The sequence below is a fragment of the Danio rerio genome, chromosome 4, assembly GCF_049306965.1.
Source record: "Danio rerio strain Tuebingen ecotype United States chromosome 4, GRCz12tu, whole genome shotgun sequence".
Lineage (NCBI taxonomy): Eukaryota > Metazoa > Chordata > Actinopteri > Cypriniformes > Danionidae > Danio > Danio rerio.
The window spans coordinates 51,538,200-51,564,285 of NC_133179.1; the positions used below are offsets into that span (position 1 = coordinate 51,538,200).

At 42.7% G+C, this 26,086-nt stretch overlaps 2 protein-coding genes across 4 annotated transcripts in view; both read right to left on the reverse strand.

Annotated features, from left to right (window-relative positions):
* Positions 1-18,317, reverse strand: part of LOC110438431 (NACHT, LRR and PYD domains-containing protein 12-like) — a 73,993-nt gene extending 55,676 nt beyond the window's left edge. Inside the window, exons 1-3 of one of the 3 annotated variants that reach the window (XM_073947392.1) lie at positions 18,217-18,317; positions 16,339-16,429; positions 16,030-16,143 (exon numbers count right to left, since the gene is read on the reverse strand). In XM_073947392.1, the coding sequence (XP_073803493.1) occupies positions 16,030-16,143; positions 16,339-16,388 (164 nt within the window). In that variant the 5' untranslated portion in view covers positions 16,389-16,429; positions 18,217-18,317. Of the gene's footprint in view, positions 1-16,029; positions 16,144-16,338; positions 16,430-16,575; positions 16,750-18,216 lie in introns of those variants that run through there. The other 2 variants (XM_073947391.1, XM_073947390.1) reach the window with 2 other exon arrangements.
* LOC141381531 (uncharacterized) lies at positions 3,692-7,918 on the reverse strand. The gene is made up of 5 exons (XM_073946757.1): positions 7,046-7,918; positions 6,695-6,938; positions 5,924-6,093; positions 5,265-5,516; positions 3,692-5,186 (listed from the first exon to the last, which is right to left on the reverse strand). Exons 1-5 carry the CDS (start codon positions 7,916-7,918, stop codon positions 5,088-5,090), a joined length of 1,638 nt encoding a protein of 545 aa, XP_073802858.1. The 3' UTR covers positions 3,692-5,087.
* Positions 18,318-26,086: the final 7,769 nt, after the last annotated feature.

Sequence of the window (26,086 nt, forward strand, 5' to 3'; positions counted from 1 at the left end):
TCCAATTACAACACATGGTCACTGTCATGCATCTTGCCAGACAATCCGGAAGGGAACGGAGGTCAGTTCCCCAGGACGACGTACCCGACGAACACCGTATGAGATCACACTGGACTAGATTCTGGGAGGCTATGATTCCCAGTTTTGGCGTAGCAGATGCCTTAAAACAGCAAGAGATCATGCATTATAGACTGGCCTCTTTTATTAACAGTACCACGGATGACATTTCTGGACTAAGAGAGGAGATGAAAGCTCTGAGACTAATGACTATGTAAAACAGACTGGCTCTGGACATGCTCTTAGCGGAAAGGGGCGGGGTCTGCTCCCTGGTTGGAGAGAGCCAATGCTGCACTTACGTTCCCGCGGATGATGAGGATCTTGGACGAGTAGGACAAGCTGTAAAAGCGATGAAAAGGATATCATCACAGGTGTATAAGGATGAGATGAAGGAAAGAAATTATAATTGGGGATGGGGATTTTTAGAAAGCCTGTTTGGATCATTGGCTCCATATGTCTCAATGGTAGTACCGGTACTTATTATTTTCTTATGTGTATGTATTTTTGGTCCATGTCTTCTGAGATGTTTTATGGAACGAATGTATAGGATGGTTAATGCCTTAGGTAAAGGGTTATGAACATTTAGCTATGAATGGAACTGAGGGTAACCATTTAACAAATAGAGTTTATAAGAATATGGTATGATCCAGGCTCTTGTAAAAAACAGAGCCTGGAAGAGGGGATTGAAAGAAATATCCATGTAGTCACTCTCCAAATATTCTGTTTTGTAACTGTGTCTTATCTTATTGTAAGTTGTCCCTGTACTAGGCGCCTTGACTTTGCGCCTTGACATTCTTGAGCACTGGATAAAATTGTTCTGCCTAACTGAGCTGAATATTTGCACGTATTCATAGCCCATGCACCCCTGAGTATGATGTATAAAAGCTGGGAATACCCCAGACTTCTTTAGAAGAGAGCAATAAACTGTTGGATTCACATCTCTCAGTTGTTGTTGCCTTCCTGGAGCTCCAGCTTACTGAGGAAACACACAGACGGTCTGCAATTTATCCCAACAGAGACAAAATAAAATTGATTGTTTTTGGTCAATTTTGATAGCTGTTTGGGGGATTATTTTATGAGGCCAAACTCTTTCTACTTTGCTGGAGGCCTATACAGAAAGGCTAAATAAGTTAAAGCCAATAATCACTATAGCCTGACAGATGAACAAATAAAATTAAAACCTTATGAATAAATAGTATATCTCGTAAGATACTGCATGATCCAAAAATAGTGTTGTTTAATACATTTTTTAAGTTTTCATTACATCTTAGGCATGAAATCCACGCTAAATCCACCCTTCTGATGGGATCAATTTAATCCAGGTTTTTTGGATCAAAGTGATCCAGATCCTATAAAAAAGGTCTGAAAAACCCAAACTAAAGGTTTGATCCAGATCAAAACCAAGATTAGATTACGTGATCTAATCCGATTAGGTAATCCGTTTTTTCTTTTGAAAAACCCATTTTCAAGATTTGCTCCAATCCCTTATCCAAAATCCTAGTGGATTACTTTTGAAAAACCGGGCCCTGGAGATGACCACTTGCAGCCTTCCAGTTATCTTTTCTCCATTGCTAAACTAGGTAAGTTGTTATTTGGTCTGGCATACATGTGCAAATTAACAATTTAAAATTTCTGTTTTAAGGTTGGAGAAAACATCATTTGGTATATGGAGGATGATTTTCTTTGTCCATCAAGTTATCATTTGTGGTGACCCGAAATAAGAAAATTAATCAGCAACTTGAGGGTAAGTAAATTATGAATACACCCAAAAATCGGTGAAACACCCATACACTCATATAGCAGCAGAGGCGAATCCATCATGTCCCAGAGCTGGGTCAGTTGGCATTGCTGTGTGGAGTTTGCATGTCCCTCACAGTCTAAACATACAGCATAGGTAAATTTAATAAACTAAATAGGCCGTAGTGTTTGAGTGTATGGGTGCTTCACCTAATATATATATATATATATATATATATATATATATATATATATATATATATATATATATATACATATCTTCTTTTTTTTTTTCATTTTTATGTGAAATATTCCTTTAATAAATCCAGTGTACTGTTTCTATGGCATGGATTTAAGTGCTGTTTTTGTTTATTTATTTTTAGATTGCTCAAGACAGGTATTTTATACCCACACACCAAAGATAACCTTTTTGAGGTTTGAACAGATGCATCACTGCAGATTCTCTTGTATTGCAAAAAAGAGGAGAGAGCCTTGGATCTACCAGTTCATCTGGTGAGAAAATCCTGCATAACAGCTCTGTTTTAATATAAACTTGTAGCATTTCACCTTTGATATAAGGGTCTTGTTTTGAGTTTAATTATTGTGTTTTTTCTGTTTGATATAAAGAGAGCCTTGGAGATCCCACTTTGGAGATGGTGCTTTAACAGCTCAGCCAGCTATCCCTTCTCCACTGCCATACAGATTGTGCAGCAAGATAGTTCGGCCCTCATACCAGGAGGCAAAACAAACATTTGTTGATTTGCGACCTATAGGTGCATTATTTATGACAATAAATGTTGGACATTATTTCATTCATGTGTATATACTTGGAGGTACTTGGAGGAGCAACAGATACAGAACCTTCTTGTCCTGCTGCTTGGGGATGAACTAAACTGCTCTCAGACGTTTGTTATTGTTAGAGGAGTGGCACTAAAATTATGGACTTAAATAAAGCTTTGCCAATGTATTAAAAGCTGTATATTTTTATTTACATATAAAGATTAGTACCATAATAATAATAATGATGATAATAATAATTATAATTTTAATTATAATTATAAAAAGACAGGGCATTACTCTGCCTTTCAGCATGAGCCCTCCAAGTTTAGCGTGTTTCCTCATTAAACGCAACGAAAGCGTATGCTTCGCGTTGTTGTGTCAGAATCCTTGTGAAATACAGTAATACTTTAGGATGCTTAGTTTAAGCAAATTTGATGAACGTGATCATGCGAGCTGAATCTGAGGGGAGTCGCTCCAGTATGGAAGGCCGTTGGGGTCAAAACGTCTGCAGCGCGTTGTGTGTGTCTGTCTGTGTGTGTGTCTGTGTCAGGCCCGTTGATGGGTGTCAGGGGTGGAGTGAGCCACGTATCTGAGTAGGGGCGAGAGGGGTGTGCAGTGTATTTAACGACCGGTTTGCAAGAAATTATCATTCATTTGCAGGCATTTGGGAGTCTCTGTGCACTTGCGGGATACTCCTAGTTTTAGCAACTGGATGAATGTAAAGGAGGATTAAGCAAAATTGTTTCTACTCTATAACTACTGTTCTCAACTCACAGCAAGAAAACTTTACAATGAGTGCAACAGTTTGTATTCTATAGTTTTTTATTATAATTTTTCATTTTCCATATCTGCAATTCCTGTATTTTGGCATTTTTTTGCAGTCCACTTAGAATCCAACATGGAAATCAATGTTTTCTTTATTGGCATTGATTGTTTTGAAATTTAAATGTCATAAACATGCCTGTGTTTTAATTTCTGTAATAAATATGGCTGTCAAGCCAGGATCTTGATGGTTTATTGTGGGTATGTTGTTTACATAAAGACATCTGTGTTAAAAGTAAACAAAAAATCTATAAAACAATTATATTTTGAATTTAAATAGTTTTTGTTTAGCGTTTACATTAATTTTACATTTAAATAGCCAAAATTACAAGTTTCAGTATTTTAAATGCGATAAATCGCAATTAATTTTTTAAAAATGGTGCGATTAATTAGTAAATTTTTTTTAATCGATTGACAGCACTAAAATATATATATATATTTTGTGTGTGTGTGTGTTTTCGAAAAGATGAATTGAGAGCTTTGGTTAAGGATAGTTGATTGTGGCGTGTTAATTTAGGTGTTTGAAACTGCTGATGAGGGAATCGGTAAGTTAGATTTTTCAGAGAGTAATTTATTGTTTGAACAGCGAAAAGAATTATTAAGACAGACTCATGAAAAAGAAATGAATAAGCAGGCAACGGGAAAAGGAGGTTGAATTAGGGAGATTAAAGGCAGAGGAGTTAGTAAAACAGAAAAAAGAATCGCCGATGCCTGTGAGATATTTGGCATGCTAAAAATCTGGAGCTGTCGACGATTCAAATCATGCCGTGTGAAATGAGAATTGACTGAAAATAACATCCGGCATCGCCTAAAGCCAATGAGAGAGCAGCATTGACTTGTGTGTGTGTGCCTGCAGGCCAGCATGAGGCTTGGCTAGAAGTTAAAATCGCTCATTTTTGGTTTATTTGGACCCTAGAAATGGAGGAAAAATTAGTGGAGGTTTGACAGGAGCACTCGTGTCTGTTTGAAGTTTCATACAGAAAGTTAAAAAATAAAGTGGAGGAGCAACTGCTAATTCCCTTAAAACCCAGGTGAGCAAATATGTACATTTTCTACCCCATTAAAATCTTCTTTCTTGTTAAGTAATAACAAAATATATACAATGTGTTTTTGGCTGTGAGAAGTAGTTTGGATGAAGTTGTCAGCGATTCTTCCTCCATAAAGTTAACCTCCACTCCACAGCTGCCCTGTCCTGACCTCTTCATGCATCTCAAAGGACAGAGCTGTCCCGGGAGAAGCTTGCTAATATACAGAATTGGACTCAAGGCCATCTGGGCATTCAAAGTATTTGCAGACCTGGACAGATTTGTCCAGCCCAGCACCTCCTTGTGCTGCAAAAAGGTATGAATTCTCCCTATGAGCTATCAACCAAGGCTGAACCTGGACGGGGGTGTCCCGCGAGTCACTTTTAACACACAAGGCAGGGATAATTTGTCCCAATCGGAACGTAGCCAAGGCAGAACCTGGACGAGGGCATCCCACGTGACACTTTTAACACACAAGGCAGGGATAATTTGTCCCAATCGGAACGTAGCCAAGTCAGAACCTGGACGCAGCAGGCATACAGCTTTGAACTAAGAAGATAGGGCTCATTTGTCCCTACTGAATCTACTTTTACCACACAGATAATAAATAAAAGGAATAATGAAGACACTGAACACCATTTGACCGTTAAGTTGTACAATATTTATTCAGGACAATTCAGAGTCTTCTGTTGGTTCGAGTGGGCGAGCGCCCTGGCTTTTCCCCCTGGCAGGGTGCCATGGCAGCGTCCTCCTGCTGGTTCCCTCCTGGAAAAGAGACACATAAAGGGCAGTTAGCCAATGCCACACGTTCTGCTGTCCACGCCAAAGAGAATCTGATTTTACCAGGGGAGAGACGGGAGTCTCTGTCCTCTTGCGCCCTTTCCGCGGGGGGCTTTCAGTGCCCGCTGCCTCCCCATCCTCCTCCTCCTCCTCCTCCTCCTCCTCCTCCACCAGGGCCCTTTCAAACAGTCTGCGGGGCTCGCGTGCTTGGAGAGGTCCGAGGTGAAGTGCGTAGAACTTATCTGAGGTTGAAGTGTCATGGCACATGAATTGCGCCACCTTGCGGCGATCCTCTGAAGAGTGTGCATTCTTTGCCTGCGTCGGAGAGAGACAGAAGCTTGATTAGGATCGAAGCCGCCGCTGGTAGTTACAGGGGCGTCACAATGCCTTCTCACATGGGTCGCGATCGCAGTCCGTACGTCAGTAAAGGTGGGTTTGCCTGGAAGGCCCATACTGACCCAAGCAGACTGAAAGTGCTTGTTCAGGGTCCGACAAGGACTGGCTCTGGAAGTGAAAAAGAAATAGGTAGCCTGGCTCCCTCCGGGGAGACCAGCCCGCAGCGCCAAAAACCTGCGGAACCAGCTGTATTTCTCCCTGTTTAGGGACAGCTGCGCCGCCCCGAAGGCTCTGTTTGTCTTGTGCGTGGTAATCTGCCGTCAGAGAACAAGCAGTGAGGGAGAGCATGCTACTGGTGACCCCCACCTTACTTGCGCCATACTCACGTTATTGACATAAGAAGACTCGTCGGGGCTTCTGGAGGCCTCTTCAACCTCCTGGATTGTGAGATTCTGGAAGACTCCACAGCGGTGCCCAGGAATGGAGGTTAGGTAACCAGTCAGAAAGCCATAAAAGCGCCACTGTTGCCTAGTGCTTGGGTTGGACTCGAGGCTATCTGATGAAAGACATTAGACAAATGAGACCACCGACGGTTTTATTTCCTCTCTGGGTCACCAACAGCTCTTGGCTACTGGTGACTTGTTCTCAACCAAGAGCTGCTGGTGCCCCAGAGAGGAAATGTTCGCTTCTTCTCCAGGGGCACCAGCAGTTCTTGGTTCACCCAGTCACGTCTGTCTGCCCCTCTCCCCCGCGAATGGGACTCATTCGGGGGGAAGGGGGGCAGACAGACGTGGCTGGATGAACCAAGAACTGCTGGTGACCCAGAGAGGAAATTAAACCTAGGCCACCAGCAGCCGTTGGTTCATCCAGCCACGTCTGTCTGCCCCCCTTCCCCGCGAATGGGACTCATTCGGGGGGAAGTGGGGCAGACAGACGTGGGTGGATGAACCAAGAACTGCTGGTGACCCAGAGAGGAAATTAAACCTAGGCCACCAGCAGCCGTTGGTTCATCCAGCCACGTCTGTCTGCCCCCCTTCCCCCCGAATGAGTCCCATTCGCGGGGGAGAGGGGCAGACAGACGTGGGTGAACCAAGGGCTGTTGGTGCCCCGGAAGAATGAACAGGGGGAATCGTTGGAACGGCGGAAAGCTGGCTTACCTAGCAGGGCGGGAATTTTCCTCCCAGCGGTCCGTTGACAGCGCACTAGGCTGGCCTTGGGGATCAGTCTGCTTTCCTTCGCCTGCTTGGTCCGTACCTCGTGCACGACGACACGCCGGCGTATGCCGCGAATGAGGGCTCTGACCTCCCGTCGAATCAGAACCAGAGTCGTGCTGGAGAGGCGGCCGGCGGGGTTTCCGATAGGTAGTCTAGGAACTGGGCCACGTTCTTCAGATAGTGCTGCCTAGTGGGCTCCGCCATCCGCGTCTGACCTAGCAGGACGGCCCACGCTCGGATTCGGGCTGGTTGGTTGAGGAAAAGGAAGGTCCCTGGCTCCGCGGTGCCCCTGGCCATGTAACCAAGGAAGGCTTTAATTCTCCCCAGCTTTGAAGAGACGTTGTTCCGCAGGCGGGCGGTGGGCTCGCTGCCCAGTTGGTACCCTTCGAACTCCCCATAGAGAAGGTCTGTGGAACGAGCACAACCAAGAGTCAACTTCCCCGAAGACACACACCCAGCACAGCGGCAGAGACGTGCCTGAAATATACTCAACTCAGCGCGGGGACGTGGGCCGGGAATGGGTAGGCATGGGGTTCCAAAGCCTCCGGAGGCTCGGGGGGCGTCGGACCTCCGGCCGCTTCTCGCCCGGGAGCCGGTTGTGCAAGAGGCGACCTGGTTCTCCTCGCCTTCTTCCTCCTCCTTCTCCACCCTTCTCCCCTCCTTAGCTCCCGGTAGAGGCGTGTGATTTGGAGCAGGGTGGACAGCATCTTGGTAATCTGCTTCCCCAGGTCCGTGAGCTGAGCCTGTATGCACTCCGTGGTGCACCTGTAGCCGCGGTCCGCGCACGGGCGGCCGGCCTCTGGGCCCTCCGAGTCCCGCTCCTCCTCGGAGGACGAGGCTAGCCAGGACACGACGGTCGAGAGCTCCGCGTGCTGCCTCAAGTGCCTGTCTAGGCAGGCTGAAGTCCTGCGGCAGCCCGGGACCGGGCACGGCGTCTTCCGCGTGTCCACGTGGCCGGCGGCCAGCGCGAGCAGCAGCCGCTTCTCGTCCGAGTTGGTCACCTTGTGAACGGCCGTCAGGTGGGGAGCAAGCCGACGGTAGACGTTGAAGCATAGGGCACACATTCAGCCATGACCGTGCTAGAGCCAATGCAGAGGGGGAAAGGGGCCCACACGCCACGTGCGGCGGTTGATAAGCGGGCAGAGGCTGCGTCCACTTCTGCGTCATGACGTTGGTAGACCCGTATTTCTTAAAGGGGAAGGACACCCCCCCGCACCAGGGGGTGTAAGCCGATGCCCTACGGGGATCCATTCGGTTCAAGCCTTCTTTTGTTACAATTCTCAAGTAGGGGGGAGAGGGGTGTTCACCTCACTCCCTCTCCCCCTTTTCAAAGGAACCAGAGGGGGGGTGTCCTGTTAAACAATGCACCCCCGCCCCTTCATCGCTGCCTCGGCCAGCGGTGCGACACCTCTCTCTCTTGTTACGACTCCAGTAGGGGAAGGGGTGTCCCACCTCACTCCCTCCCCCCTTCATTGTTGCTCTGGCCTGCGGGAGCTTTTCCACAGCCTTTCTTGTTCACTTTTTTCACCCCAAGAAGGGGATTGTTTGAACCCCATCGAACATGCACCGTTTTGGGGGGGGCAGCTCCACACGCGCCGGCCGCGGGAGCTTTTGTTTTGCTTTTATGACCTGCTACAAACCAACATCGATACGCACCAACCATCGAAAGGGGGGTCCAGACAGCCCTTAACCCCGGCACCACTGACCCTGGCACGTTTCACCTCGCCGGAGTCCACTAGCTTCCCCCAACCAACCACCCTCACTCCCCCCGGGAGCAGGGTAGGTGGGGTGGGGGTCAGCCGGGAGTCAGCAAGGATAAACCCAGGGGGTGGGTCGGCGTTGCGGGCGGACCGACGGACGGGATGCAGACGCACACACTCGGGCGGGGGTAGAATCGAAGCCTACACCAGCTCGTTGCCTACGCTGCCCCTGGGGGCTCGATTCACCACGCCGGGTGACTCAACCAAACCCACCGAACATCCCCCAGCCCTCGCAGAAACGGAGTCCAGGGGGGCGGGCTGGCGGGCGGGCTGAGCAGCAGACAAGCTCTGGGTCATAGCCAGACGGGCCATCTGGGTCCTTACCCACGGATCGAGGCGGGAAGGGGGGGCGCTGTGTGCGGAGGGACACCCCCACGCCTCCCTGATAGAACGCCCAGGACGGGGAGGATCTGCCACACCCATAGAGGCCGACCCCATTGGTGCTTTGGGGGGCCTGGGTGGGTGCCTAGCCCCTGGGGCGTCACACTTGCTCCTATCAATCAGTCGCCGTGGGGTCTGGCGACTAGACTAGACTGTCAGAGACTAAGTCCGTAAATTGTCGCCTTCCCCGAAACCCTGATGGCAGGTCAGAGATTGTTGGTGTCGGGCAAATACCTCCAGGCGCGGGACGTCCCGACAAGTAGGCCGGGAAGGGTGGTCTCCCGTCGGGCATGGTTTGATGTGCTCGGACCTGGGTCTAATCAACGCCCCGGTGAGCGAAAGGCATAACGTTTTCCTGTTGGACCTTGGCGCTAGATGCGTAAAGATGTGCCGCTGGTGAACCATTGATGGAGCCTCTGATATCCAGGGGGGCCCTAAGCCCGGCGCGCAATGCCCGAGGTACACACACTCTTCGGGGGGAAGCCCAGCTCCACTCCCTGGCCCAGAGCCTCTGACATCCAGGGGGGCCCTGTGCCCGGCACGCAATGCCCGAGGTACACACACTCTCCGGGGGGAAGCCCAGCCCAGCTCCACTCCCTGGCCTGGAGCCTCTGACATCCAGGGGGCCCTGTGCCCGGCGTGCAATGCCCGAGGTACACACACTCTCCGGGGGGAAGCTCAGCCCAGCTCCACTCCCTGGCCCGGAGCCTCTGACATCCAGGGGGGCCCTGTGCCCGGCGCGCAATGCCCGGGGTACACACACTCTCCGGGGGGAAGCCCAGCCCCGCTCCACTCCCTGGCCCGGAGCCTCTGACATCCAGGGGGGCCCTGTGCCCGGCGCGCAATGCCCGAGGTACACACACTCTCCGGGGAGAAGCCCAGCTCCACTCCCTGGCCCGGAGCTTCTGACATCCAGGGGGGCCCTGTGCCCGGCGCGCAATGCCCGAGGTACACACACTCTCCGGGGGGAAGCCCAGCCCAGCTCCACTCCCTGGCCTGGAGCCTCTGACATCCAGGGGGCCCTGTGCCCGGCGTGCAATGCCCGAGGTACACACACTCTCCGGGGGGAAGCTCAGCCCAGCTCCACTCCCTGGCCCGGAGCCTCTGACATCCAGGGGGGCCCTGTGCCCGGCGCGCAATGCCCGGGGTACACACACTCTCCGGGGGGAAGCCCAGCCCCGCTCCACTCCCTGGCCCGGAGCCTCTGACATCCAGGGGGGCCCTGTGCCCGGCGCGCAATGCCCGAGGTACACACACTCTCCGGAGAGAAGCCCAGCCCAGCTCCACTCCCTGGCCCGGAGCTTCTGACATCCAGGGGGGCCCTGTGCCCGGCGTGCAATGCCCGAGGTACACACACTCTCCGGGGGGAAGCCCAGCCCAGCTCCACTCCCTGGCCCGGAGCCTCTGACATCCAAGGGGCCCTGTGCCCAGCGCGCAATGCCCGAGGTACACACACTCTCCGGGGGGAAGCTCAGCCCAGCTCCACTCCCTGGCCCGGAGCCTCTGACATCCAGGGGGGCCCTGTGCCCGGCGCACAATGCCCGAGGTACACACACTCTCCGGGGGGAAGCCCAGCCCAGCTCCACTCCCTGGCCCGGAGCTTCTGACATCCAGGGGGGCCCTGTGCCCGGCACGCAATGCCCGAGGTACACACACTCTCCGGGGGGAAGCCCAGCCCAGCTCCACTCCCTGGCCCGGAGCCTCTGACATCCAGGGGGCCCTGTGCCCGGTGCGCAATGCCCGAGGTACACACACTCTCCGGGGGGAAGCTCAGCCCAGCTCCACTCCCTGGCCCGGAGCCTCTGACATCCAGGGGGGCCCTGTGCCCGGCGCGCAATGCCCGAGGTACACACACTCTCCGGGGGCAAGCGCTGGTTCCAAAGGACCCTCCAGACTGGCACCTGATCACCAGCAGTGCCTGGGCACCCCACTGTTAAGCCCGGGGACACTAACTCCTCCAAACCACACGGACAAGACAGACGTGCTGCTTCCCCCTGTCTCCCCGGGGCGCGTGCGCTGGCCTGCGGGGGGACGTGCGCTGGCCTGCGGGGGGACGTACGCTGGGACGCGGGTTAGCAGCTCAGCTGCGTCCCCCTGTCTCCCCGGGGCGCGCGCGGTCGCCTGCGGGGGGACGAACGCTGGGACGCTGGTTAGCAGCTCAGCCATGGACCCCTGACTCCCATGGTGTTCAGCCCACTGGCCTTGCCCGGGTTCGATCGCTTGTCTTGGGGCAACGGGCCCCTCTTTAGACCCCCTGGTTCGTTCAACCGCTAAATCAGAAATTGCACTAAGTCCTCTATTTCTGTCTGTTGTCGAAAACTCGACGGCAGGTCAGCGAATCCCAGGGTCGCGCTACCACCTCCAGGCGCGGGACACGCCGGGGAGAGTGGTCTCTATCCGGGCATGGCTTGGTGGGCTCTCCCCTGGGTCTAACCAACGCCCCCGGTGAGCGCACTTAGGTTTCAGCTGATGCGTAAATGGTGCCGCTGGTGAACCATTGGCCTCCAAGGCTTCATGTCACGCGCTTTCTGCCCAATACACCCTCAATTATCCCGGGCAAGCACTGATCGCCAAAGACCACCCCCCCTGGCTCTCTGACCCCCTCGCTTACCGTTGGTGACCCAAATAGGCCTTTGCGCGCGGTGGCCTGCGGGGGGACGAACCCTGGGACGCGGGTTAGCAGCTCAGTTGCGTCCCCCTGTGTCCCGCGCGCGCGCGCTGGCCTGCGGGGGGACGAACGCTGGGACGCGGGTTAGCAGCTTAGCTGCGTCCCCCTGTCTCCCCAGGGCGCGCGCGCGGTGGCCTGCGGGGGGACGAGCGCTGGGACGCAGGTTAGCAGGGGCTCTCCCCTGGGTCTAACCAATGCCCCCGGTGAGCTCATCCATAGCGTTTGCCAGCGGTCGTTCCAAAGAGCCCCCCTGCTAGAGACCCACCATCCCCCAAATGAGTGTTAGTTGTTTAAAACAGCAAAAAAATAAAATCAAAGCATTTCGTTTTCAAAAATTTTTTGTACTTTCTATTGTAAAGTCATGCAATGTGAAAGCCCCTGTCATTGATCCATCTTGCAGTGTAAACAAAGCAGCGACAAAACACTAGCCCAGATAGTCATGCAGTGTGAAAACATCTGTGACACGACTACTTTGAAAATCATGCAGTCTGAACTCGGCATGAAATGCTTTCAGGATCCGGTTTGCTGGAGGAGAGAAGATGGGGCAGGGTATGCCAAACTGTAGCTTTACTTCACACTTTTCATCTTAAAGAATTTTTGTAGGCAGTACTAATGTTTTAAAATTTAGAGAAAAGAGAAAAAAAAAAGAAAATAGATGGTTTGAGCATTGAAGAGAAATTATTGTTGTTGTTTGTGGTATTACATTTTTTTTCTTTTTAGAGGGGAGATGTTATGTCCCATGTGGGACCTGTTTGTTGTTTGTGTCTTTGTGATTTTTGCAGAGCCTGCAAGATTGCAGATTGGTGGGTGGGTCATCTCACCTGAGATTGTGTGGTGCCTATAAAGAGTCTGGCATTCTGTCTGAGAGGGAGCTCAATTAGCCGGACGTCTCTGCCTGGCGGTTTTGATTTATTTTAGTTTGTTTTGGATCATGAGCTCAGTACACTACCATACACATGCTTTTCACTACTGACTTCCATTTATACTGACTTTGATTGCTTTAAATACTTTTGTAAAGTATACATTTTGTTAATAAATCATTTCTCTTTTCAATTTACCTTGTCCGTATTGTCTCTCTAATGCTGCAACTTTGAGCCGGTTGTAATTTATATATATAATTTGTATTTTAAAAATTATTTATATAATATTGGATTGGTAATCAGTTATTCACAGTATAGATCTGTTACTGTTTATCTGTTAGACAAATCAATTTTTAGATCAATCTCAGCTTTACAAATGTCAGCTTTAAATTTTCAAATGTGACAGGTGTACAATTCAGCATGTGGTCCTAAGGACTATCAATTATTAACTTTATTGTCGGCTTAGTCCCTTTAATAATCCGGGGTCGCCACAGCGGAATGAACCGCCAACTTATCCAGCAAGTTTTTTTTTACGCAGCGGATGCCCTTCCAACCACAAACCATCTCTGGGAAACATAAACATTCACACACCTACCTAATTCACCTGAACCGCATGTCTTTGGACTGTGGGGGAAACTGAGCACCCGGAGGAAACCCACGCGAATGCAGAGAAAACATGCAAACTCCACACAGAAACACCAACAGAACCGAGGCTCGAACCAGCAACCTTCTTGCTGTGAGGCGACAGCAGTACCTACTGCGCCACTGCTTCGCCCGTCCTAAGGACTAATATATTTAATTTTCAAATGTAATATTATTGTATATATTGTGCAAAGATTTGTTAAACTAGGAACAAAAATGATCTTAGACAATGTTTGACTGCCATCATTTATTTCATTTTGAAATAAAAGTTGAATATTGAGATGTGGTGGAAATGACTTATGTTCAGTTCATGTCAAAAATGTTTTAAATATTAACAGTTTCTCTTCTTATCCAAGTTTGTCCTCTTACAGATCTAAAAACTAGACAAATTGTTTAAACTTATGAAGCTATGTTAAGTTTTTTTTTACTCAACTTCACAAGGCTAAAAATGCCCGTAGTTGAAGAATTGCCCATATATATAACATTTTATACATTTACACAGTTTATGAGTCAAATGAGGCATCTTAAGATATTCATCCATGTTCTTACAGAGATAGTAAAGCTCCAGGTTCCCTCTCATCACATATTTATTACATCACATATTTTTTATATATTTACATTTTATACATGTGTTTAAACATTTATTATTATATACACTACCTCTCATATCTTAACGGTTTAAAACTACTCATGCTCCTACACTATGATAAAGGTACATTTTGCGCAAATGTAAATAGCCTTTCCTAAATCATGCTAATGTATGGATCGTCACCAACCTTCGTAATTAAAAATGTAATTGTAACACTAATGTACTTACCCCACGATAGAATTATAAGAATGAAGAGCAGTGGTCTAGGATTTTTTTATAAGAAGGAGTGATATATATATATATATATATATATATATATATATATATATATATATATATATATATATATATATATATATATATATTTTTTTTTTTTTTTTTTTTTGGAAAGAGAAGACTTTAGAGTAGCCAATAATGTGTTAAATGAAAATGTAAACGTCAATAAAAACAAAGGATCAAATTATGTCAGATCCACAAAAAAATCTGGAACATCACCTCTAGTTAGTTATGATGACATATTCACAACTATTTTTTTTTATCAAATTAGTTTTTTGCAAATGGGTCAAATGTGTGTGTTACCAAATATCAACACTGTGCAATAGTGGAACATGCAATGGGTTAGCTAGCTAGCAAGGTAGGCTGTGAGCTTTTAAGTTGTAACAATAACAACATGAATGCTTGTAAAATAATGTTGATTAGTCATTTGTTAATGGCATTTGCATTATAAATAAAATCTAGTTTTATTGGCAATACTGCTTTTGAATAAATATCAATACAGTGAACAGTGTATTAGTGAGCACCACCATGTTCTATGGTAGATGAAAAAAGAAAAGGACAGAACTGGCTCTTCCTGCAGATGAAAGTGAGGTTGAGATGGGTTTTAGTGACCATGAGAATGATGCAGACTGGACATTTGATAGAGACAGCTCAGGTAAGTTAGCTGAGAGGCAGATAGGACAGGCGTGGTAAAGTATATAGTATAATATATATAAACATTGTTAGCTAGTAGCTACATTATTCTGATGCATCTGGATAGGCTAGACTTGTTATTTATTTGTTATAATATTTACTGGAAAAAAATATTTATATTTACTGTATGTTGTATACATGATAATACAATATTATGATTGTTTTTAATAATATTCAGCAAAAAAGAATGGAATAAATGAAAGTTGTTGGGATATGAGTTGTGGTAAAGTATGTATAAGGTGTCATTTATTAGTTCTGTGTTAAAGCTCATAATGCTGCAACACCAATTAAATTATTTCAAACAAAAAAAAATTATTAATCATAAGGAAAGTTTTACATTTAAGGTTTCTAAGTTAGATACTTCAAATGTTGGACGTTGTTACCATATGGCAACATATCATAAAGTACCTTAAAAACCTTAAAAAATACTTTAAAAAATGATAAAATGAAAGTTTTTTTTTTTTTTTTTTACAGCACTTCAAGTTAAGCCATTTTAAGAAAGGGAAAACAGTCAAATATCTATTTTTTATAGATTTATCATAATGCGTGCGGTAGAGGGTTAAGGAATAACACCACTTCACCGGTGCTGCCAAAATTAATTTCTTTTAATGGAAATGGAAAAAGCAAGCAAAATGTCTCTTTTTTTTATATTCAAGTTTTTCTTCTCTTGAATATAGTTTAGCTCACAAACGATTATTCAGTCAATTTTATTGTTGATGCTGGATGTTTTGTTAGCTTAAGTGTTTGTGGTTTCACAACTGCCATCTACTGGACAATAATTGTGTTTACTTATTCACTGCCTAAATATTAGATAATTTAAACTTCTTAATGCTAACTTTAAGCAGATTACATCATTTTTGTGGAAAAACATATATCCTTTATTATGTTTATAGTGTGGAGCGATAGAATGTCGGCCCACAAGACAACAGACATCGACTGAGGTAGATGTTGGCATAGTTTTCAAAGAGTTTGTGAAAACTAGAGTATCTGACTCCATTGCTCCAAGCGGAAGTATGGATACGCAACTATCACTGTACGGAATGTGCGTTCAATCATCCGTGAAAAGGCCTATTGCTGCTGATCATGTGCTTTTAACAAAAATTGTTCAATTCTGTTTTTTGCACGACAGTCAGTGCATTCCCAATATAGATGCAGCACTATAAGCTGGCATGAGCCCAACATGACATGTTTGATGACTGCAGTTCAGGGAAAAGCAAATTTATATCAGAAGAATGGCTGATCAATACAGGCACAGTAACAGCAGGGAAAAGTGTGCAGGAAAAGCCCTTTATGACAGAAAATGGTCAAACCCTGGAGAGCCATTTTCTTGGAGAGCTCAGATACAACAGCAAACCTTTAATTTATTTTAAAAATAATCATTAGTTGCAGACCTAATGGTGATGATCTACCTGACAGCAGATTGTGTGTTTTTACTCCTAAAATTTAATGGTGGAAGCATAGACCCGTCACTCTTCATAGACACACAGCTGGGCTTTGCTTCTGCTCTCTTTTCATGAACTGAACTAAAACAAAGAAGATTAAAAAGTCAGTGCTGCACACACTGGGATCAACAAACCTGATATTAATCCTTCATCATAAAAATCACTTAACAATAAAAATCACAAACAGGACTTTATGATCACATCTTTGTGTTACATTATAGGAAAGAAATTAAAACAAAATAATACAATAAAATGATATTTAAAGTGCAGCAGTACCTGGATCGTGTAGACAAATCCTGATCTCCAGAAGTGTGTTTGTCCTCCATGATTTGAAGACTTTGACCTCCAGCAGAAACTCTAGAAAAAACTGATAAACAATCACAAATGTACAGTCATTCACCAGCCTTCATATTTCAGCTGAATGCAAAAATAGATCAGCAGTTGCGAAACTAAAAGCCCAAAGTTCGTCACCAGTAAACAAATATAGAATCACAGCTATTATTGTTTGTTTACTGTGAAAAAGCAATAATCCGTTTTCCATAAGACAAAAACTTGTTCATGAGTTCATAATCTCCTTTAATAAAGATTTGTAGATAATCATAGATTCTGCCACTTTAAAATGTCAACACTTCAGCGCAGCATATTTTTTTTGGGCTCCGTCATGGGAAGGGGTTTCTACCGGAGTGACTGACAGCCGCAGGTGCAAGGGGTGAAGCCTGGGTCAAAAAGATTATTTTCAGACTGCGTCATCTTAAAGAGACCCTCCAGAGTCAATATGTCCCATTTTAAACAGAACATCTCTACCAAAACAATTTCAACCAGACCATATAAGAATGCACAAAGCAGCAGATATTGGGGAGAGAAGAAAGGTGCTGGGCAGTATACATTTTATAAAGGTCCTTTGGAGTTTACAATTCAAAATCGTAATGTGTAGAAATCACTATAAATCATAGCAACAACAAAAAAGCTTTTTTATTTCAGATAAACAGTCATTACCAAGATGATATTTCAATCATCACACACACACACACACACACACACACACACACACACACACACACACACACACACTTTTTGTCTCTCTGTCTCACACACACACACACACGTACACAGCAGTGAACATGCACGCACATACACACACGCACACACACACACACACGTACACAGCAGTGAACATGCTCGCACACACACATGCACACGTACACACACACACAAACATATACATATACATATACATATACATATACATATATATATATATATATATATATATATATATATATATATATATATATGAACAGATAAAATATTTGTATTCATTTAAAATAAAAGAGGTTTATTAAACATTTGTGCACTAAATACGAGTTTGTAAACGTGGCATCTTTTAGAATAAAAAAATAAAACATTTAAATCCAAATGAGTATTTGCACAAAAAAGTAAACTACAATTTTTTTGTCTACTAAATTTAATATTTTTTTTATGTTTCTCTTGATTTTTTCCTGTAATTTAGATTTTTTTTGTATATATTTTTGAACTGTAATATCAATTTATTTAACTAAATTATTTTGACTTTGGTACTGACTAAACTAATGTATATGCACAAATATATATATATATATATATATATATATATATATATATATATATATATATATTGTTACGCACCGTCTAGGGATGGTGCACAACATGAAAGACAATACAACAAAATGAATTCAAATATTTATTGGGGTTTGAATTCGGGAGCTGACAAGGCCAAAATAACAAACAAAAATTCCTTTATATTAAATCTCTAACTTACCTGATCACAAATAAAAGAAAAGAAAGTACAATTCACTTCCCTAACTACCTAACACAAAAACAGAGGCAAAAAGGTTTTACAAAGAAAATGGCGTCAAACTCCTTACTATCCCAATATATACACTATTTACAATCTATTTGCAAAAACAGGCAACCATATTTGAAGGACAATCCAAAATCAATGTCAGCAGGCAACAAAGGTCAAACAAGCCGGTGGAACAAAGTATCATAAACAAAGCAAACACTAAACAAACAGTACTCACAATTCTCAATATAATCTCAGAAGTCAAACAAAACAAACAGTACTCACAAATCTCAATATTCTCTCAGAAGTCAAACAAAGCAAACAGTACTCACAAATCTCAATATTCTCAGTCCTAACACATCCAAAAACTCTGCACTATACCACAATCAAACATTTCAACAAACACAAGCAAGTGACCAAAAACAAGATGGCTGCCAAGGAAGTGGTGTCATGGCTTTTTAAAACACTGTAGGCCAATCAGGAACAAGCAAGCTGGAAGTGGCCAATTGGATGTGTTCTAAGCAAAACAGGAACAAGAAAAAAAACAGATGAGACAAGACAAACATAGGATTGTAACAATATATATATAAAACAAAAGGCATTCACACTTAGTGGAAAGTCACACCCTTCACAGTGGTTAGAAAGATGCCTGAAGTTATATATTTATTGTTTCGAGTATGTCTATTTCTGAGAGAATGAGACCATTGTACCAATCGCACTGAGACATTTCAAATGATATCAAACATGATAGTTAAAGTCAGTTTGGTTAATCTAGAACATTCAAACATTGAAATGACCATATGTGAGATGGGGTGGATGAAGCTGAGTTTCAGCATACTCAGATGCAAATGCAGCAGGAACTGGTTTTTCCCGCATTCCCCCTTGCTGGGTTGTGAAGTCACCAGTCTCTGTTTTCAGCTCATGTTTTGAATTGTCAAAGATATCAGAATATTTGCAATATTTCAACTCTTACAACGGTTAACTGGTCAGATTACTATTAATTTTATATTAAACAAATTGACGTGTCTATTTTTTGTCTGACACATTAAATATTGCATTTTAAAATACAGATTTATTTTTATATGCTAGCATAATAATAACAGAACAGAACAACAGAGCATCTTCACGCACCTGCAGTGTTTAGCACAGAAGAGCAGAATAATCTAAATAAAATGAATAAATAAATAGAACTGCCCAAAATTATTTTCATTTGAATAATTAATTTATATTACAAAACGAAAATACTGACTAATTCTTTTTAATAACCGGCATAGACTGTTTTTTTCCAATCATGTTTTTTCTTCCGTCAAATAAAAATAGCTGACTTAAATTGCTCGCTTCACGGAAAATATGCATTTATTGGCAAATGTGTCTGTAGGCACGGGTTATACGTTATCGTCCCGCAAATTAAGTATGCCTTGCAGTTGAACAAGGGGCTGAAAACAAGGCGCACCTCACTGCCTTTATGTTGACAAGGAAAAAAGAGAGGCGCGGTCCTCTAATGAAACGACTGAATCAGCTGGGTATCGATTGTGCAAAAGTGTTGCTGTCTGTGTTGTTACAATTGTAATATTTAATACTATTGTGATATTCAAGATTTGTACATTCATACAGCTCTGGATATCTTAAAACAGCTATTAGACCTTTAGAGCGGCATTATGCGTCCTGAAGTAAAGCGAAACGGCTATAAACTCCAGCAAGATAGAGTGATTATATGCAGAGCCATATACTTTTATCTCTAAATAAAGTATAACTATAGAAACTGTGTTCATCTTAACTGAAAGCTTCGTCGTGTTTCCTGACCTCACTCATCGCGCACCTGTCAGTCAGCACTCCCAAAGGTTCAAACAGAAAGCGCACAGCACGGTTACAGAAAAGTGCCTGTGCTGCAAACCACAAGTCAAGTAAACATTAAACAAATAAACAACTTATTTCTCTCAAGAATACCAAACTCGTTTGATTTAAGGGAGTTGAAAATTTTCCAGAAACACCATCATCTCAACATTGCAGTAAAAAAAAGTGACAACTTTCCTTACTCTGCGGAGTCGGGGCATCTGGTAAACGCCCATCCCTCTTTGCGCTTTGACAGCATTGGCAATGTTTCTGCCGTTGTCTATTGTCAAGAGGGGTTAAGTTGGTTTTGTTTTTGATATTCCTGACACATTCAGAAGGTCCCTTACTAAGAGCACCGTGCGAGCTCTCCCGCGGCTAAACGCATATTGCGAGGGCTTAAACGGAGCAGCGCTCGTAATGTCGAACAAAAAAAAAGTGTTTCCTCACGTTCTTCTTTAACTAGCTCAACTTTTGCAGGCACGCGTGACGTTATTGAAAAGGTAGTCACGGGGTGTGTTGCGATTCTCTCTTATCACACCGCGACACAGGATCGTAGATCTGAGTTTCGCGATTTCAATTTCATATCGTGTATCGTTACAGCCCTATCTGTCATGCAATTAATGTTTGGGGTACCGCAAGGCTCAATACTGGGTCCTGTTTTGTTCTCCCTTTACTTACTTCCGTTAGGAAAAAATTTTTGAAAAGCATGGCATAAATTACCATCTATATGCTGATGACTCTCAAATCTACTTCTATATAAAATCTAGGGATCAATCCTCCCTTCAGGCTTTGCTTAATTGTTTGGCTGATGTGAAGTGTTGGTTGGCAAAAAAATTTCTCCAACTTAATGAAGATAAGTGCGAAATTATTGTTTTTGGCCAACAAGGTTCAGACTCTAATGGCAATCTGTCATTGCTTCCTTGGAAAATACATTCCTCAGTAAAGAGTCTTGGTGTCATCTTTGAGCTTAAATTTGATCGGCAAATTAATGTGGTTGTCAAAAATAGTTTTTTCTATTTTAGATATATTGCCAAGCTTAAGTCTATCCTCTCTTTCAGTGATTTGGAGAAAGTTGTTCATGCTTTTATTTCTTCTCGTCTGGACTATTGCAACGCATTGTATCTGGGTGTGAGTCAAGTCTCTCTCTCGCGACTGCAGCTGGTCCAGAACGCAGCTGCCAGGCTTTTAACAAGCCCAAAATATGAGAGCACATTACACCTGTACTTGTTTCCCTATACTGGCTGCCAATCCAGTTTAGAATTCAGTACAAAGTTCTGTTGTATGTTTTTAAATCCCTCAATGGCCTGGCCCCTGAGTATATCTCGGAGCTAATTATTATGCACCAACCTGTGAGATCTCTTCGCTCTATGGATTGTCTCTATTTGCAAGTTCCTAGATCACGCTTAAAATGTCGAGGTGATAGAGCTTTCTCGGTAGCAGATCCAAGACTTACAGATCCTTACACTCTCTGTAAGAACAGCTCAAACTTTTGAGTCTTTTCAGAGGTCACTGAAAACACACTTTTTTTCTTTAGCTTTTAATCATGTGATGCAAGTTTATGTATTTTGGTTTTATGTATATTTTACATGCTTTTTTATTTGATTTTATGTACAGCACTTTGGTAATCCATTGTGATTTGTGAAAGTGCTATAGAAATAAAGTGAGTTGAGTTGAGTTCTTAGGATTTTGCAATTTTTTTAATGAAATTAATACTGCAATAAGTACATAAAAGTTTTGTCACATTTCTTGCAATAACTGATGAATTTCAGAAACACAGTTAACACCCAGAGAAACATTAATATATATATATATATATATATATATATATATATAAAAGTAACGGTCCAGGAGCTCAACTAAAGCAGTCTCTGATCTCCATGATGGTGAGGTCAAATATTTTTTTTTATTAAAAATATAAACCTCTGTTCATTATCAAATATTCTTGCAGATACGAGAGAACTGAAGTCAAACTGTAATCAGTGAAGCTGCTAATGCTGTTATTTAATGGAGTTGTTTAATTCTCTGTTTTAATTCAGATGGTTTGGTGCGAGGCTGCGTCTGTAGTTTTATTTCTTGTTCTTTCCTTCAGTGATTGTGCTTGTTAGCTGCAGGTGTTCATCAATTCACTTATTTGTGGTCATTCACTCTGTTTGGTGGACTAAACTAATTAACAAATTTGGGACTAGTGAATGAGGGTGTGTGGTTAGATTTCAGACACTCTTGATTAGTTTCTCGAAAACGAAGGTTAGATCTGTTACAGCTATTTTCCGTATTTTGCACTGAAATGAGCTGTTAATCGTTTAACAGGTTTTCACTGTAGATTGTACAGACTTTTACCGTTAAAATAACGGACATTTTTAAAGTGTGTATATATATATATATATATATATATATATATATATATATATATATATATAATTTTTAAATTTAAATTAGTACTCTTTTTCAAGATAATACCTCAGACCCGTTGTTTAGAAAAAAGTACAAATTTTAGCTTACACTTAAAATGGAAACAAAGTATTTACTATTAGTATTTATTATGTATCATTATCTGAAGACAAGAGGTTGAAATGTAACTTTAAAAACTGTGACCCTGACCATGACCTGACCATGTAATTTAATCCAGATCACAGAAACTCAAACCGACCAATCAGCAAGTGTCTGCTACCCCAGACGGGGGCTGGGCCTCAAGTTGTCTCGTCTCCATCACCTCCTGAGCAGGTACAGTAGGGGCAGGTTGTTGCACCGTTTGTGCTGGAGCAGCAGAAGCAGTACTCTGCTGAAAATAAATCACAAAAATACATATAATCATGAAAAAGGAAAGGCATTCTAGTAAATAAAAATAAACACATATTGACTCAAAAATGTACCTTTTGAGTGTGAAAACCACGTGCATTTCAGCACACCTCCAAGCAAAGTCCTCTGCCCACGAGATTGCAATGGGTATTTCTCAATATGAAAAAATCATGAAAAATATAATAAATAATTTTACACAATACAAAAAACTTTTATAACTAAACAAAAATTTTAACTCAATGACTCCCTTAATAAAGCACACAATAGCTCTGTAAATTAATTTACCACTGTTTCTAGAATGTGTTTAATATTTATCTAATATGTAATTGTACAGTTTGTATCTCCAAAAACAAAAAGAAGAATAAAAGGAACTGGACAGGAACATTTCAGGCCTTAAAACCACATGCTGTATATTGTACACTCATAATCCCTTCACCCACCTTTTCAGATCTCTCTCATAAACGGTCAAACTAACTAAATTATTCGACGTAAATCTCAAAATACATGCAATTTAAAACACTTTAATATTTAAAAACAAGTATGACATGTTTTACACAGATACTGTACTGAATGTAATGAAGCCTAACAAGTTAACGTTACTCTGTTAAGCAAATTTCAACAAACGTTATATCATGTAAACGAAATACACACCCTTTGATAAATCTCATGCCACTTTTTTGTCGAGGAGCTGGCCTGTTGCCCTCATTTGATGGCCAAACTCCTGTGCTGGCAAACTTTTTCAGACGTGAAATCCAGTCAGCGTCTGACATGGCTTTATGAGATTTTCCAGACATTTTTAAGGTTTGCAGGGCATTTTTTTGTCAAATCCTCGTACAACGTCAAGTCATGACATTTGACAGATCCATGCCCTTGTATCGTGGATCATCCAGTGAGCAGAGAGCCAATTTAGAATGTGCGTAAAAGCAAGTCTGAATGTTTCCGCCCAGTTTCTAACAGGAGACCCTCCGCTTGTAAAGCCATCGTGATAACCACAGGAGCCTCCGGTTAGGGTGAGAGCACTGTCTTGTGGTGCCAGCGCAGAGAGACTGAAAGTCACTTTCCACAATGTTTTCATTCAATGTTCTACGCTGGTGGAATCACCTTCCCATTCCCACTCGGATTACGGATACACTCGTATCCTTCAAACGACAGCTAACACCCATCTCTTCAGAGTACACCCGAACCCCGGTGAATATCCCTCTCTCTAAAGAAAACGACACTCCTACTCCAGCACTAAATTCTCTGAGCACAAACAAATTACTACACGCCTATTTCTCTTATATCGAATCCCCTAGTCTTCCACACTTTAGGAAACGTAAACATTCAGGACGTGCCATTAGCACAGCCTGCACTAAAAGAAGGCTGAAGATAACGGAGGGCAACACAGAGTGCAACACCAATGTCACCTTGAAAAACCTGCCGTGACCTGGATTCGAACCGGGGTTGTTGCGGCCACAACGCAGAGTACTAACCACTATACGATCACGGCAATTTTAGATAAACAAAACACATCTTTGTAAAACATAACGTGACCTATCCAATATAACTAAATGTTACTAATAAATCATTAATGTGTGTGTGCTGTATTTTATTTCTCTCTCAGTTTCAAGTCCTGTTTGTTGTCATTTTCACTTTTTGTATGTTTGTGTGAATTTTGTGTTGTAATGTTTATGCAGCGTTATTCCATGAAAGTCAATCCAATATATACATATATTCAGAAATACAAAGGTAATCAGACTGTTTTGTCATTATGCCTCATCTTTGTGTGGTTTCATATGAGAAGTGAAAAGGGTGTAGTAAACAAGACACACACACACACACACACACACATATGTATATGTATATGTATGTGGAGTCAAAAGTCATGTTTAATGGACCAAGAACATTTCCACAGTTTTTCCTACAGTCTAATAGTTTTTATTCTGGAGAAAGTCTTGGGCTGTTTATTTTAGTCTGGCTGGAGTAAAAGCAGTTTATATAGACCTAATAAGCATGTCAATATAATTAACCCCCTAAGAATTTATTTGTCAAACAAACATTTGTCATGACCCGTCACTCAAAAGCATCTTGCTATGGCTACTTCATTTATAATGTAGCCAAATTAGGTTTCTTGAAAGCTTTCTTGCTGTATAAGCTGTTTATTTTGTTATTCTTTTAACGTTTGTTGAAAGAATTATATTTTTAATACACCCTTTTAGTTAATGAGCTGTTCATCTTCTGTAATTCTGACCATCTTTTTGTAAAAACAGTGATATTTCTATTGCATCCACTCCCATATTAAAAATACTATAGTAATGTATACTGTGCTTTTGAACCATGTTATAAAATAGCCTATTTAAATTTTATAGTTGCTCTGGTATCACAACAACTATAAACAACCCAATACTGAATAAACATGTTCAAAAATGCTATAATATTTACTATAAATCACCATAGTATTTTTTCATGAGGTCATTCGTCTGCGATAAAAAACGCGAACGAGATCTCCGCCACTGGTGACATTTCTAGGTGCCTAAACAGCGAGATTCGGCAAGTGTCCGACTTCTGATGTCATTTTTGAGCCCTCCTCTTACTGCACACGCCTGCTCTCGTTTACAATGCAGCCAAGGCAAGGCGCACCTCAAACGAGCCTATTGATACATTTCTCCATTGTTTTCCACTTTTCCACATCTCTCTCTCTCTCTCTCACACACACACACACAGACACACTTACAGATATTCAGTATTTGAAGTTTTTAAGACAATTTTGAAAAACGTTTTCGGATCATTATCACTATAAAGTGCATAGGGACATCAAAAAAATGATATTTTTGATTTAACTACATTGTTGTATTCATTAAAATTTAGGCTGTAAGAAATGAATGTTGGTCAAGCTCCTCCACTTTTTACAAATAACATGTAAACAGAAAAACAGCAGACAACCCTCAAATTGTGTCAACCCTGTCATGGACAAATTCAAAGTAGTATAAGTGTATTTTCATTGCAGTGTGATTATAAAATGTGTCTTTTCAGAAAGGTCATGTGTCCCTTTACCAACCCAACTTCATAGATTCTAGAAAAAAAGTATTTTTATAATAATGAAATAATGGGCAAAACATTGATTTCCAAATAAAATATGTAATCATTCTTTTCAAAATAAAACCCAAGATCTAAAATATTTTGTCAAACTTTCCAACAATATTAACTTTTTGGTTCATTAAGAAATCAAACAAGATATTTTGCTGAGGTTATAAATAATTTATTTTTTTAACATGACTGGAAAACAAGATGACAGTGTGGACATTGACAAGACAGGGTGGACAGAGGCTTTATTTAGTGAACTAAATATGGAGGAACATTTGAAAACAGGTACAACAATAAATATTAAAGGGTTCGTATAAAAGGATTGTAAAGGTTTTCAAGAAATAAACTGTTTTCACTAATACTGCAAACCACTGAGCCACCATGCCGCCTCTTCTGTTATCAATTAGGTTTTAGCAATATACAGATGAATGGAAAATAAACAATTATTGTCCTTTAAATTAAACTAAATTTGCTAATGAATGTAAATCTTTATATTGTTCATTGTACTGG

What these genes read in the sequence shown, in the direction of transcription:
- LOC141381531 (XM_073946757.1), bottom strand. Translation starts at nt 7,918, where the DNA reads ATGACGCAGAAGTGGACGCAGCCTCTGCCCGCTTATCAACCGCCGCAC. An exon ending in GAAAATTCCCGCCCTGCTAG is followed by an intron (nt 6,094 to 6,694) that starts GTAAGCCAGCTT and finishes GTCTTTCATCAG; the next exon opens with ATAGCCTCGAGTCCAACCCA. An exon ending in AGACTCCCGTCTCTCCCCTG is followed by an intron (nt 5,187 to 5,264) that starts GTAAAATCAGAT and finishes TCTCTTTTCCAG; the next exon opens with GAGGGAACCAGCAGGAGGAC.